The sequence below is a fragment of the Physcomitrium patens genome, chromosome 16 (genome assembly GCF_059467195.1).
Source record: "Physcomitrium patens ecotype Gransden chromosome 16, ASM5946719v1, whole genome shotgun sequence".
Lineage (NCBI taxonomy): Eukaryota > Viridiplantae > Streptophyta > Bryopsida > Funariales > Funariaceae > Physcomitrium > Physcomitrium patens.
This window is the reverse complement of record NC_143425.1, coordinates 14340079-14353335: the sequence shown is the minus strand read 5'-3', so window position 1 is coordinate 14353335 and position 13257 is coordinate 14340079. Positions and strand designations below refer to the sequence as shown.

The 13257-nt window shown below is 35.7% G+C and overlaps 1 protein-coding gene across 5 annotated transcripts; it reads left to right on the top strand.

The window, feature by feature from the left end:
* The first annotated feature begins 9714 nt into the window (after nt 1-9714).
* Nucleotides 9715-12593, top strand: LOC112293964 (phosphoglycerate mutase-like protein AT74H). Of its 5 annotated transcripts, none has more exons than XR_016507183.1 (6): nt 9715-10258; nt 10394-10708; nt 10825-10944; nt 11169-11378; nt 11627-11707; nt 11923-11991. XR_016507183.1 is itself a non-coding variant. In XM_024543999.3 (6 exons), coding segments are annotated over exons 1-6 (1098 nt in total). In that variant the 5' UTR covers nt 9715-9885; the 3' UTR covers nt 11928-12593. The 5 variants fall into 5 exon arrangements, 4 of the variants coding, with proteins under 4 accessions (XP_024399767.1, XP_024399765.1, XP_024399766.1 ...); XM_024543999.3 differs by having other exon boundaries at nt 11169-11382; nt 11633-11707; nt 11927-12593; XM_024543997.3 differs by having other exon boundaries at nt 11169-11382; nt 11633-11707; nt 11923-12593.
* The last annotated feature ends 664 nt before the right edge of the window (nt 12594-13257 follow it).

Below are 13257 nucleotides of genomic sequence, written 5' to 3'. Positions count from 1 at the left end.
ATATGCTTTGAAATGGTGATTCTGAAACCTCTACTGTATATTGGACCAGGTTGTTGAAAAAAAATAAAAAATAAAAAAAATAAAAAAAAATTGGACAAGACATATTGATAGACTGCAAAAAAAATCTTAAAATTCAATGAAAATAAATTTAAATATATAAAACAATCACACAGTTTTGAGTCAATCAGACATAGTTGAATGTAGTTCACACTGTCTAAATGAGAATTTTCCCATTTAGGAGGGTGATACACTACTCTTCTTTCTACACTAGAAAAAAAAAATATATATATGTATATATATATATAGTTCTCCCTGTTAATTAATATAATCTATTACAAAAAAAATAAAAAAAAATAAAAAATTAGAGGTTATTGATTATCAGATATGGTGCATTAAAGATATGATGGAAATTTTCCTTAATAGGGTCCTATAATCAAGGTTGTTGGCTTCCATTGTGATGACCATGTGACCTTGCCTCAGCCAATCATGTATGATTATTTACCTCTATTAATCAATAAAATTAAATGAAAATCAATAAATTATTAGCAATCAATGATTATTAGTTATGCACTGTAGAAAGAAATTATTGATCTAAATGCCTGGTGGTCCGCCCTTCGCACTACTGCTTTAGGTGGCCTCAAATATGAGTATGTTGAAAGTGATTTAGTTTTTTGAAATCGCAGCCAATATAGTCATATAATGTTTTTCGAAATTATTGGTGAAGATGAAGTTTCTGGTTGGGAGATATTTTCCCATTACAGAGACACAACAATGCTTTATGCACTGCAACCTTGCTTTGGTGGCGAAGCAAACACAGCTTGGCTTCTCTTTTGCAAGAGCTCCTGGCACGTCCAAGCGAAGAAGAAATGGTTGTGCGCTAGAGTTTTTCGAGCTTTATGGGCTAGAAATCTTCTCAGGATCTGCGGTAGGAAGAGAGCTTCACGGTGCCTTACTCGTGGGCCGAGTTGGGCAAGAGCTGCATCATTCCTGATTGGTCCTGTGCTCGTGTCACCTGCTTCACTCGCATCGAAGTTGATCCCCTTCAGAAACTGCTTAAGACCCCATTTTTCTAATCTCTCAACTCTTTCGGATTCATTTTGTTCTCTTAAGCTAATTCTAGATCTGGAGGTAGCAGGAAACGAATCGGACCTGGTGCTGTGGAGTCCATATTCTTGATAAACCCAGCTCTACATGAACGTGTCGGTATGCTGAAGAATGCTACTTCCGCTATTGAGCAACATTGGCGGGTGTAACTAAGAGTCCAACCCCGAGCCGACAGCATGCTATTCCACGAAAAATAGCTTATTTTTTCTGTTACCTCTTCTAGCCACTCTTCCCCGCGGTTTGTGTTGCTTCGTCCTTGCCACGTTCAAACCTCGGTTGCATCCAATGTTCCCTTGATGTGTAATTTGTTCTAACTTATAACATGGTCCCTATGCATTTATAATCATAGCAAATTTGATATTTAGGATTTTAGTCGGCGCAATGTAAAACGTTTTACACTGTGAGAATGCTCTACGCCTTTGCACTCCAAAAAAAACATAGCATGTTTGGAATCTGTGGAGACAACGAAGTCAAGGTTAACGTTCGCTTGATGCGGTTACAAGGGTCTCCTTCCAGTCACATGAGCAGCCCTTTCTCACACGCTGCAATTCATTCCTGCACTCCTCTCTGCAGCAAATTTGTCCGCAGACAGGGTACCTGCGACCTGTCTCTCTTTTCTGATACCAACTGCATCAGCGGACCGATGTCGCACAAAACGGCGAAAATCGCTCGATTCAAATGATTCTCAACATTCTGGATGCTAGCGTCCAAATTACATCTTTCAGGAGATCCTTGTTGGCACGATTACTGAGGGGCAGTTTCCCAACGGGGGTGACGTACTTGTCTGTGTCAATGCCCTTCCATGCGTGGTCGCATCCATCTCCGCAAACCTTAGAAGCCTCTGTCCGAATAATTCACAATCCGTAAAACTTCTGCACTGAATAGAATTTCCTGAACATACTGGGCAACCACCAGTGTTCGATTTTCTTCTGCTCCTAGCGGTTTCATCTCTGATTGTCTCGAGCATCGAGTGGCAAGGGCTGGTTGTCCGGAGTTCCATTGCTCACCCTCGCCAGATGTTTTGCGCTCTCTTGCTTCTCTTGCTTCGCAGTTGTCCTGGGACGTAGATAAGATTCGTGTCTGAAGCGCAACAACGACAATTGCTAGTGCTAGTGCAGGTTTCCTTGCCCAGCGCATCTCTTTTTCAACGGAGGCTGTTGTTCAAACCAGCTAGAATCGGCGTGGTGTTCTGCTGAGGATGTCGTCGGTCGCGCTGATTAAAGCGTGAATGCAAGTGTTGGAGGATTCCAGCGTGAAGTCATGGACGTGGTCTAAAGTGGTAAGGTGATAACAACTCTGCTTGGATGCTGGGCATGATGAGTAGCTACAGTGGAGTGCACATGGCGGTGAGGATTTGCAAGGAGGATTGATTTGTAGATTCACAGTATCATGTAGTGGGCTATGGAGAAGTTTCACTTGGGCCTTCATGGGGTTTCTTTTTTTTGGCTTCTAATTGGTCAAGGTTGTAGGCGATAGAGGGTGTCTGAGTTGTGATTGAAAGCTTTGGTGGTTGCGACAAGAAGCAGGGGTGGGTCGTTTTCATGTTGTGGGCTATGGAGTAACTGCACATATGACGATTCAAACCTTCATCTTTCTGGAAGAAAATTCTCATGTTTTAAAACTGGCTTGTGTAGAATTGCTCCTGCAAGAGGTATTCAAGCTTTTGCAGTGGCATGTTTTTGTCATCCATGAAGATTAGGATTTGAGAAAGTAATAAGTAGTCAAATGTTTTCTAGCTTGGTAGACGATTATGATTAACTAGGCAATGGATGGGATTAAGATTGATATACATGGAAAAATAAAACTATCAAAGGAGAATATGGGAAAAAGGTATTAGAAAACAAAAAATTAAAATGTAATCACGTTGAAATTATGCAACCATACTATATATTTATAAAATCAGAAAATTAGAAGCTGCAACTGCAATTTCGTAGGTTTCAGAAGCTAGAATTATGAGCTGGAAATTAGGGTTAACATTAGGGGTTTTAGAAGGTAGAATTCGATGATGGTAATGTTCATTGAAATCTTAGAATATTAACATCTGTTGAATAAAATTAAGTTTACTGAAGTAGAGTTAGATTCACAAGTGAATTGTGGATTTGACCTACTCATTAAGTATACACAAAGATGCATCAACTTTAAGATTTATTCTGTAATTGAATGTGAATTGTTATACTTTTTGAATATGAGTATTTTTTAAAAAGGTAAATGTTATACAATTTATAACAACTTTCTAATTACAGAACTTAAAGATATAATGTACATTTTACACATGTTAGATGTTATAATTTTTACTTGATTATATGGCTACCTGATTTTTGATAGATGTGATTATAGACGATGTAAATGTTATGACCCAAAGTATCAATATTGTTTTGTAATTACCAAAAAAGTTTAATTAGATCTTGTAATATTTAAAATGATGCTTAGTATAGCAATGGAAGTAAAAGAGTATTGTTGTTGTATACTACAGTTTAGAATGAGACAAGTTTGATATAATTATTTCACATAGATTGTTATAAATGAGTGTATTTTGTTACATTCTAGTTTGTCTTATATTTAAATGGATTTTTTATTTAATATATTTTTTTGTACTTATTATAGGTATTAAAATTACAATTATTTAAAAGATCATCTGTTTGAATCAATTGTGTGGCTTTGAGTTTTTATTATTGGTGTTTTAACTTTAAGAATATTACTTGAATAGGAATAAAGATTATGATAAGAAGCTTGAGGATAGTAAAATAAATAACAGTAAATAGATATAATTTCTTATGTTATATTTATTAAAATATTTAATTTCTATAGAAGTTTTTTGGATCCAATTATATCTATATACTTCAAAAATACAATAATAATTATGTTCAAAGTTGGCATTGGAACAAAAATGTTATAAGACATTAGAGATAATTTAAGATAATGCAATTTATACTTGAAGAAGCAAAGCGTTTCTTTTAAGACAAAAGAGATATTACATAAAAATCAATTTACAAATCCTTGTAAGAATCTTGATAAGATTATGGAGGTATTTCAATGCATATTCATTTATAGTAGTAATAATTTGAATATGGGATAGGTTGTCTCAATCTTCAAAATGTTATAATTGAAATGAAGATTTTCAAGAGATACTTGACTTTCTTCAAATTAATATTTAAATATAGAGTATATAGTATGATGATCTTTAAAAAAACTCTTAATACTTAGTAATACATTTGTAAGTATTACAACACATTATAAATGTCATTAGGTATTGGATTCTATAAAACTTATCAAATAAATTAATTACTTTTATTAGAACTTGTCTTTAAGAGGATAATATAACAAAGAATTATATTATTTACATAATTAAAAGCAAGTAAGAGTAGGTAGAATGAGGAAGAACATTTTATGTAGATAATATCTTCTTTAAAGTTTTTTTCATGTAGATAAGATCTTTAAATTCCTACAAATGTGTCATATGGCTATTGAAACTTATCCTAAAAGTTTTTTATTTTAAGAAATTGACTTGGAAGCAACTTACAACTTAATGCTTGAACCATAAGACTTGTAGTCCTTAAAAAAATATCTACAATGTCTTTTTAATAACTAGTATACATAGAAACAAGAATGAGGACACCTTCAATCTTATAAATAACTTTATTATGTTCTAATCTTAATTCAAGTCTCTATAGTCTTTCTATATTTAATAATAGCTATTCTAGTTCTTTTCTATCTTATTTCTAACTCTTCTTTCTTTACTTCATATCTTCTTTGATGATAAATAAGTATTTTATTTTTTTATACTTTTATCTAAATTTATATCCTAAACAATTGTATCTTCTTTATTATTCATATATGATTGTAAAGGTGGTTTTAAACTTTTTGCAATATAACCATATAAAATCATTCTATTAAAGATCATTATAGCTAAAAGGTCTAGTAAAATACCAAAGTAGTTCTTTACATCACATTCACTTTGGCCTTTTCTAAATCCAATATATACATATTTTAAATAATTTATTAGTTACATGAATTATTAGTTTGATTTTTATTAAAAGTTTTAAAATATCTTCTTTTAGTATTAAAATATATTTTAAATATGTATGTATATATATATATATATATATATATGTATTTATTTATTTTATAAATTACTATAAATTATACTTTTAACTACAAAAAAATTGAATTTAAAATACCATTAAAAGTATATTAGACATCAAAGAATTATATTACCATAGTTTTTTTTTAGAATAAAAAGCTTCTAAAATTCTTTAATAAAGTAATTTCAAATCTATTATTTTTAAAGATTTTAATAAGAAACGCAATTTAACTTTATATTTAGTATACAATAGATTATAGTGGTATTAGCAATACCATGTATATGTATATATATATATATATATATATATAATTTATAAACTTTGATATTAAATAATTACTATTAAGATAATTTTATAAAAATTGATATAAACATATAACACTTTTAAAATTATTTTATATATCATTAGAAGTTATTAAAAGTTAAAATAAAATGATAAAATGAAGTAGTTTATTTTTTATATAATTGTTGTATTGTTTTTTCTTTGGATGAAGAGAAATAATTTTTTTCATGTGAATTATAAGATTATATATATATATATATATATATATATATGTGTGTGTGTGTGTGTGTGTGTGTGTGTGTGTATATATATATATATATATAATTAGACTATTTTATATAAGGACTTTTTGGCAAAAAATCCTAATTTTTCTAAAATAAGATTCAAAAGTTGCCATACTATAGGGCCAAAATAGTATTCCTTCGTATTATTGGAAAGACACCTTATGATACAATCTACAGTTTCACTACTCATGTTGAGGTGTGTTCATCAAATTCACAATGGTGAAGAAGTTGTAAAGCCTATAGAAATCCTCTATAGGAACAAAATTCAACCTCATGTAAAACCTATGAGATGAGAACATAGATTAAGTTGTCTCAACATGTTGCTTGTTCTGTAAGATGCTAGGTTGTAAAGAGGTGAATCTTACAATGCATAAGTAGAAGCAAATAATGAATGTAAAAACTTTTACAATTTTTTTTCACACAATCAATATCATGGTGTACATGAAGTTGCAACATGTCAAGGCATAAGTAGAATACAACCCCTTTCTTAATACCTTGAAGAAGTAATTCTTCAATCAAGTAAATTTCAAAAACAACCTCACAACTCATTTTGACATCAAGAACACATTCATTTTTATAGTTAATTAGAATATAATAGACATGATTATTGATAATATGTTATTCAATGCCAATAATGAGGAATCAGCATCATTATGTAAATAGAGATTGTTGATTTTCAAGTTGTTTGAAGATGCAAACATTGACTAGGTTGAGCTTGATAGAGAGTAGGATCTAAATTGCAAAGCATATAAGGTGAAGATCAAATCTTTATGTCTATTCTATCTCATGATTGGCTTTGTCTTGTGTAGAGCTTCATTCCAAATGACAATACATCTCATAGATATCACCAAGACCATATCACACTTCAACTGCTTCAATGGATGTAATGAAAATTGAGTGGCTTCATTTAAGAATGTGATTTGTGTTCTAAGCTTATAAGATATTACAAAGCTCTTCCACATCCATTAGGCATTTTTACTCACTCTTGTTATCAACTCAAAGTAATGCACCTCATATTTTGACTTTTGAGTTTGATTTGAGAATCAATCTAAGCTACACAACCTCTACTTCTATGACATTCATCTTTTCAATTTTAAGACAATCAAAATAATTTTTATTGTAGATTTGAAACTTTAAGATATTGTTGCTTCAAAATGGAGGATACAACTTATTGGAATTAGAATGGATGGTGACCAGAGGATGACATGGCAACTTTCTAGCATTGTGATGAAGATGGTCAAGGTGATTGATGATGGGATTGTGATGGTGTAATGTATTGTACATCAACTTGACCTCATACTCTAAGCCAAGTATATCAAGTTGTATGATGACAAGTTTGTCAACATCTTGATGAGCATCATCTCTTATTTTTGTCAATGATTCAATGTCATTAGGACAATAGATTGTACATATCCAAAATTCAAAGACATGTGGTGATCGTCTATAAAAAAATTGCCCAATTATTTTGTGGCAAGGGCATGCGATGATATGCAAATATCTCATACAAAAGCAGCCTACATGTATTCCTTCCTCTTCTTAGTGGATGGTATTGCTTGCATTCAATAATGTTGCAAAAGTAATCTCCATCATCATGACACATTTGCAAGGACTCACTACCTTTTTAAATCAATGGAAAGCCCATCTCAAAAGCTTAATTCAATTGTTGGTCTTACTATGCAAAGTGCAAGGTCGACATAATGTAGAAACTTTGGCTATGGTTTACACTGTGGTCTTATCAACAACATCTCCACCATTATTGCCCAATGTGATTGTAACAACAATGCCAACAACAACAACATTCTAAAAGTCCTGCTTCATAATTATATGGAATATAGATGTCTCCATTGTGCATTTCTATTCATCAACATAGGATGTAGTTGGAAATAGCAAAGTTGAATGCTCAATCAATTAAGGATATTGAAAACAACCAGCAAGTCATGGTACACACCTACCACAAGGAGATTACCTTCAAGGATGTCATTGACAAGTTTTCAAATTTGTAAATAAAATTTCACATTGGATGAATTCATTGCAATGGTCAATTTCTACAACTTCAAAGATTTTGTGATGATTTAGCTTCCATTTTTTTCTAGTACAAGTATTGTCAAATTCAACTTCTCTATGATTGAGTGGAAAAAGGACAAGTATCAACAATGCCCTCACAGACTTCTTGTTCAAGAGTATTTTGCATTTTTGTAGATTTGAAACTTTAAGATATTGTTGCTTCAAAATGGAGGATACAACTTATTGGAATCAGAATGGATGGTGACCAGAGGATGACATGGCAACTTTCTAGCATTGTGATGAAGATGGTCAAGGTGATTGATGATGGGATTGTTTTTTAACAGGAATCAAGGTCAACAGCAAAGAGGGATTTGAGGAAGTGTAGAATTCGACCCTAGGCATGTAATTTGATGTTAACTCATTCAGTGAATAGGTTTCGTTCGAACCATACCATGCTCAATGAGTGTTGTTGGTGCAAGTGCGGGTTCAGATTTAGTTTGTTACAAGAAGCACAATCTAGTCTGGTTTCTTGGGGAGCTTGTTAGTTATTGCGGTTGGTTGGCAAGTCTCTTTATGTACGACTTTGCAAATGTTGAGAAAACTGTTGAGACGAGTAGCCCATCTCTAAGGGGTTGTCCTTGAGTTTCTCGAGACAAGCACTTTAGTATGTCTAAAGTGTGTTTAAGCTTGAAAGACCATCAATACAGGAATTTCAGCTCGGTGATGTACACACGGACGGGAGTTCACATTAGTTTTCACAAGTGCAATCTGAATCCAGTGCGCAGGCGGTTGTAAAAGCTACTTATATCATGTTATCGTTTTCAAGTAATAGCAGCACTAGAAAGCCACATCTCCACCAGGCCATGGCAGTATCCATTTTTTCAAATTACTCCAACTTCTCACTTCAAAGTGGCAAAATAATATCCCTAATAGAAAAGTGGTCGTTGGTGAAGAATTGGCCACCGCAGCGACTCACCAATGACTGTAATCCCACTATTGTAACATGCAATAACTTTTTGCAAATTTCCACAGTCAAATTGTCTCCATGGCAACTACCAACCAATACGATGAACCCTGCAGCGAAATTCTTCAGTGTGAGCATTTTCACTCTCTTTGGTACACATGTGAACAGTGCCCGGAGGAGTGCGTGAGACAACACATCCAACTTTTGGGTCAAAGCAGAATTGTTTCAGAGAAACACGCCACCCGTGGGCAAGCCTGTCTGCAAAGTGAGACACATACATCCAATTATCGCAAAGGGACTGCGGAGTGCTTGCGACGGCCTGCAGTCGGAAGCAATACAAACGGCGTGCAGTAGCGGGAAAGATTGTGTCAGTCACTTCAGAACGTGGGGCCACCGTTGGTTTGTTGATCCGCTGGGCTCTTCCTGGTCTCTGCTCCTGGGTGTCTCCCTCGCGCTGCTGTTTTTGAGTTTTTGAGACCTTTTGGGTAGCTTTGCTGGCTTAGTGAGGAGTAAAAGAAAAGAAGGGGCTGGAGCAAGAGCATGTCGCACAGGTCATGTCATTCCATAGAATAAACCTCATCCCTGCATTGGTTCGGAGCCCAGTGCAGAGAATCCAGTGTCTGTTAATCTGTACATGGGCAGTGTGGGGGACCAGTTGAATTGGCCAATTTGGGTAAGTGGGAGCGGAGAAGGTGAATCAGCTGGTGTTTCTGATTGCACGAGTTTTCGACGAGGAGAATTCAGAGATCAGGATGAGAGTGACGAGGAATCGGTCTGTGAAGTGAGGGTTTTTCTAGCAGCTGGGAGATATTGGCTGGTATTACCGCAAGGGACTTTTTGGATGGAAGAGGGATTGGATTGAGTAATTGAGGTGACTATGACGCGTAGCCCGGGATGCGAGTGCGAGGGGTTTGTGTTGTAGGAATTAAGTGTAAATTTTGATTTGACTACCTCGTCAGCTAGGATATTGGTGGAAGATTTGGTGTCGAAGTGCTTGTTGGGAGATGGCGACGTAGTTGGATTTGGTCATGGAGGCAGTGGAAAGGAGAAGGGGGAGGATGAAACTCTGTGGTGGAGATTGTGAAGTAGCGAAGAAAAAGTTGACTCAATTTTGTAATCTTGATAGGTTTCAAAGAAAATTGTGAAGTTGGCATTAGGGCAAGTGATGCTGCCAGACAACAGGATGTCTACCCCGATTGCCCGGTGTTCATTCTGTCAAGATCATTGGTTCGGAGTTGTACGAACAAACGAATTTCGAAATGTGTCGGTGCGTCATTCAGTCAATAAATGTAATTTTCGTAGAAGTAGCAATGTTTATGTGATACCCAATTCATCTTCTTTGCGACCCAGAGCATCAGGGCCCCCGCCCTTCAATCCCTTGCAGTATCAGTCATACTCGGTTCCTTCGCTTAATTGGCGTAACAAGGGTGTCCGGAAGTTGGAGGGGTACATGTACAAGAAACCGGAGACTGTTCAGAGGGGCAAGCCTGCAGAGTTCTCAGAATCGACGGTTGCATCTCTTTTCTCCGAGCATGCTGGTACGCATCTTTACAAGGGTCTTGTCCCTATATTTTGTCACTGTTGATCTATAGAGCTCTGCCGTTATTCATGCTGCTGTGCTGCCAGGACTTGCAATGATTTATAACTCGTGAATCTGATGACATTGTGTACAGGATTGCCGCCTAGACCACGAAGAATAATACTCGTGCGTCATGGTGAAAGCTTAGGAAATGTTGATGAAAGTGCTTACACACGAATTCCTGACTCAAAGATCTGTCTGACGGAGAAGGGATGGAAACAAGCAGTGAAGTGCGGGAAGGATATACGGGAGCTCATCGAGGGAGACCAAAGTGATGACTGGAAAGCTTACTTTTATGTGTCACCTTACAAGCGCACGTTGCAAACGTTACGTGGAATTGGAATGGCTTTCGAGCGAGAGCGCATAGCAGGTGTAAGGGAAGAGCCTCGTTTGCGAGAGCAGGATTTCGGTGAGTGTTGTAGGTGGCCATTATCTCTAAGTCTTTTGTTGAACCTGCTGTTGCTTCCTGTCCCTCTTATGGTTGGAATGCACTGAACAGTATAAAGTAATGTTGCTTTCGTGCAGGCAACTTCCAGGACAGGGAGCGAATGAGGGTTGAGAAAGCTATCCGTCTTCGTTATGGACGATTTTTCTACCGATTTCCGAATGGTGAATCCGCTGCAGATGTTTATGATCGCATCACAGGCAATTTCAAACACTCAATCTAACTGTAGATTTCTTTCCTCATTTTGTTCAGGGACGATGTCTCAGTGCAGTGATTGATTTTGTTGAATTAAGTCTGGACGATGTGGTTTGTTTCTGCTTTATCAGATGCAATCCATGTGCATGATTGATATCTCTTTTCTGGGACAAAAAAGCTGGCATTGCTAATATTCTGGTTCAATGGATGTTTGTTGAAAATTGTGCAGGGTTTCGAGAAACTTTGAGAGCAGATATTGATGTTGGTCGATTTCAGCGGCCAGAGTCACGCTCCAAGAACATGAACCTGGTCATTGTGTCGCACGGCCTGACACTTCGAGTGTTTTTGATGCGTTGGTACAAGTGGACCGTGGAGCAATTTGAGGGTCTCTACAACTTTGGAAACACGGAGATGCTGGTTATGGAGCTTGGACCTGGAGGCAGGTAAGCTGTTTAACGAAGTTGTCCTTTCAGTAACCTGCTCCAATCTTAGTCACATGAGTACTACTGAATCCTGCTGGAACAGACATAGGTCTTGAATTACTGCTATTGTACCAGTCGTTAGAACGTGTGGATGGATCTTTTGTATCTAGTATGGACAACTAGAGTATTTTTAGATTCTTACAATAAAATGAAAAAAAGCATTGCATAGCTATCGGAACCGTCAATGTGGAATTTCTGAACGCAGATACAGCTTGACAATGCATCATTCAGCAGATGAGCTCAGAGCCTTCGGCATGACTGATGATATGATAGAGGACCAAGAATGGTGGGTTCTCTTGCATGATGACAATATTACCTACAGTTTGCACATGGGTTTATGGATTTACTTTATTCTTAGGCTGCTTGAAAGATGGTTTCTCATTATCTCCTCGTCTTCTCTCTGTTGTAGAGAACGGTTCCAAGATGTGGTAAAAGTGTGGTGAAATGTTCCGAAGTCCATGCTCCTAGCTTGACATGAGTTCTGATTCATCTGTGGTACAGGCAGAAGTTAGCACGACCAGGGGAGTTAAATAACAATTGGGACACTATGGAGCCGTCATTTTTCCACCACTTCGATGCAGCTGCTGAAGGCCTGGACTTGGATGCTATTCCGGATGACATTATCCGGAACCCACCAATGAATGGCTCCTCTCAATCAAATAGTTTCAAATACTACAAAGAGTAACTGTTTTAGGTCTATCATTGATTGCTTCCAATCTCTAGTGAATTTTCTTAAATGAAGATAGAGCAGTGCTTGGTGGAGGACAAAGGATCTGAAACTCCCTGCCTTTTCGACATAGAGCCAGTCGTGCTCCGTGTATTCGATCTAAGAACATGCATGGCAGAACTTGGGTAAGTGACAACTTCATACCCAACAGAGTTTTAAGATGGAGCAGTTGGGCACTGGGTCAGCAGACCACAACGAAAAGATTTGACCAGCTTATAATCATTACAGATTATAAGCCATATTGAAGTGAAGAGAGCATACTCTGGAAGTACCACTGGCTTGGCAGCAGTTGCATATTATTCAATTGAAAGTGGTGTGTAGAATAGTGCTTTGATCGGAGGATGAAAGACGGATCGTAATGGTTTATCAAGTGGAATCATAATATTCATAAAGCAGGAACTCTGCCATTGTTTGATTGAAAATCAGCAGGTGCTATGAAAAAGTATCCCCGTGTTTTTTAATTCTTCATAATGAGCTGCTGGATAGCATTATTAGCTGTTTCGGATACGACAAAGAAATCAGTAATCACATGAGTTGTAAGGTAGAATGCGGCATGTATGGTTGGAACTTGGTTATTCATTTTGGAGAAAATCTTAAATCTACATTTATGCTATATTTATATAGTTTTTTTTAAAAAAAATTATGTGTTGCGTTCTTAATGAATATTATAATTTATTAATAGTTGTATCCATGATTATACTATGCAATATCATAGTTTTTTTTCAATACGTAAATAACCTCAACATGTATGTATATCTGACATGTTTATTCATAATTAATCAAATTATTAATATGTCTGTTCATACAAATTTCTATAAATGTGTAAAGATTTCATTTTTTTAATAAGTAAAATAAATTGTGACTACATGTGATTGACAATTTAGACAATGAAAGTGTTAATTAATAAGTGATTGCTATTGATGATTTTGTTTTGAAAGTATTCTAACATATTTTTGATACAATTAAAAAGTTTTATTATGATTTAAAGTTTTTAATTTTTTAATTTTTTTGTTTGTAGAAGTTAAGAGAGTGTACTTTCATACTATTAATTTTAGACAATAGGTTACATATTCTTCAAATCATGCTCAAGACTCAAAGACAATGAAGAG